This window comes from Myotis brandtii, unplaced genomic scaffold (genome assembly GCF_000412655.1).
Source record: "Myotis brandtii unplaced genomic scaffold, ASM41265v1 scaffold64, whole genome shotgun sequence".
Lineage (NCBI taxonomy): Eukaryota > Metazoa > Chordata > Mammalia > Chiroptera > Vespertilionidae > Myotis > Myotis brandtii.
Window position 1 is genome coordinate 2,603,589 of NW_005370460.1, and position 6,144 is coordinate 2,609,732.

Sequence of the window (6,144 nt, forward strand, 5' to 3'; positions counted from 1 at the left end):
GCTGTCATAGAGGCTGGAGCCTATTAGTAAAATAAAGTTTTTATGGCAAAAAAGTCTGGAAACAGGTGCAGCATCCCAGGACTGAGGGAGTCGCACCAAAGCAGGCAGCTGGTGTCTAATGAGCACCCAGCCCCCCTCCGTGGAGGGAGAGGCAGGGAGCTCAGGATGAAGATGAGCCCTCCAAGGGTAAGCAATTGGGGAGGGGGTCCAGCATAAAATGAATCGAGGGGAGAAAAATACTGGACACAGTGACAAGCGCTGACACTAAGAAATTCTCCCGCGGGCGCCTCCACGCTCCCTCCCGTGATGGTCACAGTGGCCCCATAACGTTCACAGGCGTTCACAGTGACAGTGAGGCCTGGGCAGGTCCAGCACCTGATCGAGGCCGGCCAGGCAGCCGCAAAGCCACCCGAAGCCACAGGAAACTGCCCCCTCAAACCTCCCCTCTGCCCCAGAGATGTCTAGCGACATAACCAGCAGCTGTCGTGTGAGCCTTGCACAGAGCAGAGGAGGGAGGCGCACATACACGTTCTCCAGGCCAACCCTCAGCAGCCAGGTCGGGTGGTCGTTGCCAGCCTTGTTCTCCTGAAGCTCAGAGAGGCTAAGTGACCAGCTCAGGATCGCACAGCTGAAGGGAGGCAGCACAGGCGGAATCCAGGCTGCCTGCCCCCGATGCCCGCGCTCTGTGCACCGAGAGTGGCTGTGGTTCCTGAAGGGCTAGCAGAGGGCCCAGCGCACTGTGGGCAGCTTCGGGCTGGCGCCGTGAGAGTGGGGTCCAGGCGAAGGGAAGGAAGGGAGACTGTGTCAGAGGGAAGGGAGGCCGGACCCTGCAGGGCCTCAGATGCACCCGTCACTCAGGGCTAGGACAGGCTGTGCAGTAGCAGATAAACCCAGTGTCATTGGCTCAGCACCACGAAGACTTCCTCTCACGGGTGGAGTCCAGTGTGGGGGGCAGCCCTCCTCCCTCCCATAGCTCCAGCCCCTGGACCACAGTCCTGGGGGTTCCCTGCAGGGAGTGAGGTGCCAGCCCCTGGACCACAGTCCTGGGGTTCCCTGCAGGGAGTGGGGTGTCGCGGGCACACAGCTCTTAGCTGCCTGGGCCTGGAATTGATGTGTCACTTGCATCCTATTTCTCATGGCCCCAACCTTACAGCCGGCAAACGCAGTCTGGGCGCCAGGAAGACAAGTCTGTGTCCTGCCCACCACGGCGGGAGCCTGCACTTTCCCTGCGGACCCCACACCGAGAGCTCCGGGAGGGAGAATCGCAGGCCCTACATGGGCTCTAAAGCTCCTGTGGCTGTCGGGGGGACAGGAAACAAGGAGACCAGCCTTACTGCAGTGCTGGGGGGGCGGTGCAGGGGCAGTAGGAGCAGAAGTGCATGAATGTCAGCATTTCGTCGCACGGACAGTGGACACAACTCCACGAGTGACCGGGAAGGGGAGATGGGAGCAGTGGGCAGGAGCCAAGGCAGCACCCACATGCTGACACGGACATCAGGCGGCAAAGCACAGTCGCTGAGGCCGGGAACCCCCTGAGCTGTTGCCCACATGGGGAGTGAGAAGGGACACGGACGGCAGGGGGGAAGGGCACCTCCTCCTTGTCACCCGGGACGTCCACAGACGGTGCCTGAAGCAGAATAGCCACCTGGGGACAGGCAGCGTGCCCTTCAGCGATGCACAAAACCAGCCGATCTCAGTGCCCTGTCCTGGGAGGAGAAGCCCGAGGGGAGGGAAGACAGGCGTTTCTCACCCCAGCTCTGTGGGACTACACCCCTCTCACTCAAGTGCGTGCTTAGCTGATAAAAATGAGTGGGTTTGTAAGGAAAAGATGGCTGGTCTATGGTGTTGCCACCGGCCAGAGGTGTCTTTAACCACCTTTCCCGGGGGGTGTCCACCCTGAGCCGAAGGGCAGTGCCCAGCGAGGGCTGCCCGACTGCCTGCTGCTTCTGCATCCGCTGCGCCCTGAGCCTGAGTCCCCGAGGGGCCAGAGGCCTCCTGGCAGCGACCACGTCCGGCCCCTACGCTGAGGAGCCAGGACGGCACCGAGGACGGAGCACTTCTGTGCAGTGAGGTTTGTGCAGGGCGTGCTCTCGGCGGGAGACAGGCTAGAGCACCCCCGGGACAGGAGAGGGCAGCCAGGTGGCCAGGAAACGGCCTGGAGGTGTTGCATGAAATGCGGGGCCCTGTGCCCGGTCCTCTGGAGGGCGGGCCATCCTCTGGTTTCATGTGGCCTCTGGGTGAATCGCACTGACATTTCAGGAACACCCGTCAAACATGAGGAGGTACGGGCCTGAAGTGAAGTGGCGGCGTGTGAGCGGGAAGAATGGTCGCCCTGGGCCCCAGGGACTGCAGGGGCCTCTGGAGTCCAGCGCTGGTCTCGGGGCAGGTGGCCCTGTGCCCGCACAGCAGGCAGACGACAGGCGACCAGCCAGGCAGTGCCTCTCATCACCTACGCTCAGTCCTGCCTCACGAGAAGGACCCCACTTCTTTCACACAAGACAGTGGGAGAGGACCCGCTTCTAGCCTCAGCTTCCCCCTGTGCGTGTGATCTTACCAAATCACTTCATTGTGTGGGCCTCAGTTTTCCCAACCATAAAATGGGGTGGTTAGACTTGATTACCTGGAAGGCCACCTCAAACCTAACCTTCTGAAATCAACTATGGAAATTTTCCAGAACATACAAGAAACTCCCGCAAACCAAAAATAAAAATACAAGAATCCCAATAGAAAAACTGGCCCAGGACATGAATGGGCAATTTATCCAAGAAGAAACCTCCGAAACCAACAAGCACAGAGACAGGTGCTCACACTCCTTAGTAATCAGAGAAACGCAAATCAAAGCAGTAGATGTCACCTCTACTTGTGAGATTGGCAACGAATGACAGCTGGACAGTGTCACGTGTTGGCAGAGACGTGGGGTCATGGGAAGGGCACTGCGGGAGGGATGTGCACAGCCCACCCGACAGCAGTCTAGCGGGACGTAGGTCACACCCAGCGAGAGCCTGCCCTGCCACCCAGTGAGCCCACCAGCTCTGGGTGTATCGCCCACAGACGTGATCACACGCATCCATAATGGAACACACATGGGGACCGACCGCGGTAGTCCATGTAGTGACGGGGATTGGGAAGGGGGTGAAATTTATAGAGTGCAAGGGAACTGTTACAAGCAACTGACTAGATGGATGCTTAGCAACATGGATGGATCACAAAGCACAATGCTGAGTGGGGAAGGGGGAGAGTAATGAGAACCAGCTATGACACTCAGAGCCAGGAAACCGCTCAGGAAAAGCCAAATCCTGACAATGTCCCACAAGGCCCTAGAGATCTGCCCCGCACCCCGTACTCGCCCTTTGCCTCGCTGACATCATCTTCTGCCAGGTCCCCACGGCTCACTGGGCCCCAGCCTCACTGGCCACCCTATTGTTGTTAGCAGAGCCTTCGCACAGGCTGTTCCCTCTGCCTGGAATTACAGGCCCTCAAAATCCGCTGCACACATGTGTGCACATGCACATAAGCACACACACATGTGTGTGCAGATACACACATGCACACATGCGCACGCATACAACATGGCCCCCCTCACCCTGCTCTATTGTGACCTCAGACAAGAATCAAATGTAACAGATAATAAACTGAACAGTGGTCTGCAAGGTAAGAAGTGCCATCTCCCCACCTTCCCGCCAGAATGCAACGTAAGCTCTGAGAGGGCACCCTCGCACCTAGGACAGTGGTCGGCAAACTCATTAGTCAACAGAGCTAAATATCAACAGTACAATGATTGAAATTTCTTTTGAGAGCCAAATTTTTTAAACTTAAACTATATAGGAAGGTACATTGTTATTAACTTAATTAGGGTACTCCTAAGCAGGCCTTTGCTAAAAACCTCCTCAATCTGATTGAGGTACTTTCGCTGAGGTTGACCCCTTCCAACTCTCCCATCCACACTCATCTTGTATACTTGTTTCAGATAGACGAGTGTGGATGGGAGAGTTGGAAGGGGTCGACCTCAGAAGGGTGAAGGAGATTAGGTCCAATAAGAGAAGAGCCTCGCGGGGAAGTGAAGCTAAGGTGCCATTGATGGGGCAGTGAGAACTGCAGCTGGTGAGTCTGCGTTCAAGGGGCTGCAGGCAGCGGGTCTGAGTAGCCTGTGGCAAGGACCCTCCGCTCAGCTCCGCCTACACAGCTGAGGTCACCCAGGGCTACGGACACCTCGCGGGAGTGTACATGCTTCCTCCAGCACGGGCCGCCTGCAGGAGAGGGCCGGGCCCCACAGAACACAGCCTCGGCCGCTGATGACTGCCCACTCACTAAGCCCCGCCACAGCTCGAAAGGGATTGCTGTCCCGTCGTGTGGGAAAGAACACCAAGGTTTCCGAGGCTACCACCGCCCCTCCCCTGGCTCGGGCCTGGCAGGACTGAGAGGGCCAGCAACCAGGGCTTCCGGACGCCCTGGTTCGCGTTCTCTCTCCCAACTGGGTCTCCCTCTCTGTCCAGAGGAAAAGATGCCGTGTTAAGGAAATTAACAAAATTAATGTTCCCACTTTTGGTTTTGCACGATTCTGCCATTGGCCTTTTTCTGTTGCTAACAGGTGTTCATTTCTGGGATTCAAATTCAAAGCCTGTGGATTTGATCAAGGCCGTTAGAAAATAAGGCCAAACAAATCGTCTATGACCATTAAGACTATAAAAGGGTTATCGGTTCTCCGCAGCAGCCAGCCGTGGAGGCGATGCTGGTGGTCAGCTCTGGCGGTAAAGGGAATGTAACGGGGCTGCAGGTTCGCTCCCGCCCGGTCTGGGTGCGTGCAGGAGGCAACCAATCGAAGTTCCTCTCTCACGATGATGTTTCTCTCTCTCTCCCTCCCCCCTTCCACTCTCTCTAAAAATCAAAGGATAAAATATTCTTAGGTGAAGATTAACAAAACAAGAAAAAGAAAAAAAGAAAGGAAGAAAGAAAGAAAGGAAGGAAGGAAGGAAGGAAGGAAGGAAGGAAGGAAGAGAGAAAAGAACAAAGTTGGAGGACGTAGACTCACTAATTGCAAAACTTGTCGTGAAGCGACAGTAATCCAGACAGTTTGTGGCTGCCTGGATCTGGGCTGGGAGCAGCGGCTGATGCAACAGGCAGGAAGGACCTCCCTGGGGTGGTGGAAATAGTCGAAAACTGGGTTGTGGTAAAGGTTGCACAGTCCTGTAACTCCACTAAGTCTCATTGACGAGTACGCTTACGACAGATGAAGCCTACAGTATGTACCTTACACCTCAGTAAATATGTTCTTAAAGGGTCTTCGCTGACTCCTCTGCAGCGTTTGGCAGACAAGGTGAAGGAGGAGGCCTGGGCAGGTGCCCCCAGCTTCCCTCCCTCCCTCCCCTTCTCCGTGAAGGGCGCCTGCCCCTCCCTGCTGGAGGCATTTGCCCAGCAGCCCGCAGCCCAGAGCCCAGGTCCTCACCTCCTGACTCTCAGTGGCTCCATGTCAGGTCCCTGGCAGCAAAGCTCACCTTGCAGAAATACTGTAAGAGCTATAAATACTTTAGGTCCCCGGGGAGCCTGTCAGCCCTGAGATGGCGCCAGTGACCTGGGGCAGGGAAAATTCTATTCCTGGGCACACCTGGTGTCCTGAACAGCCTGGCCGACTGCAGGGCAGCCTCGAACAATAAACTCTCTCTTTGGAGCATGGCTTGGCCCTTAAGACATCCAGACCCCCTTAAAAGCCGATTCCTACACATTACTGCCGTCAACACCCCAGAAAAACAGGCCAATACACAGGAATTCAAACCACAGCCAGTTCCCCAGGGGAGGGGCTGGGAACCTGCCTCAGAGGAGCAGCGATCTGGACTGGGCTGCCCAAGGAAGGCACCTGGAGGCTGGACAGACACAACCGTCCAGGTGCCACCCACAGATTCAGAGAGAACTGGCCCGGATGCTGGCCCAGGCATCGGATCCTTTTTGAATCTTTATTGTGTTACAGATGCCCCTGCTTTCCCCTCATTGACCTCTTCTAGCCCATCCCTGCCCCCTGCGCCAGGCCTTCACCACCCTGTTGTCTGTGTCCATGGGTTGTGCATTTATGCACACAAGTTCTTCGGTTAAGCTCTTCCTGCCCCCCCCCCCCCCCCCCCCCCCCCCCCCCTCCCCCTCTTCCTCTTTTCT

The 6,144-nt window shown here is 56.7% G+C and overlaps 2 protein-coding genes across 2 annotated transcripts in view; one reads left to right on the top strand and one right to left on the bottom strand.

Moving 5' to 3' along the window:
• LRRC52 (leucine rich repeat containing 52) overlaps positions 1 to 1,286 on the top strand; it is an 11,413-nt gene extending 10,127 nt beyond the window's left edge. Inside the window, exon 3 of the mRNA XM_005880533.2 lies at positions 1,154 to 1,286. Within this exon, the coding sequence (XP_005880595.1) occupies positions 1,154 to 1,286 (133 nt within the window). The remainder of the gene's footprint in view (positions 1 to 1,153) is intronic.
• RXRG (retinoid X receptor, gamma) overlaps positions 1 to 6,144 on the bottom strand; it is a 141,056-nt gene that overhangs the window by 102,069 nt on the left and 32,843 nt on the right. The gene's annotated exons all lie outside the window — the stretch shown is intronic.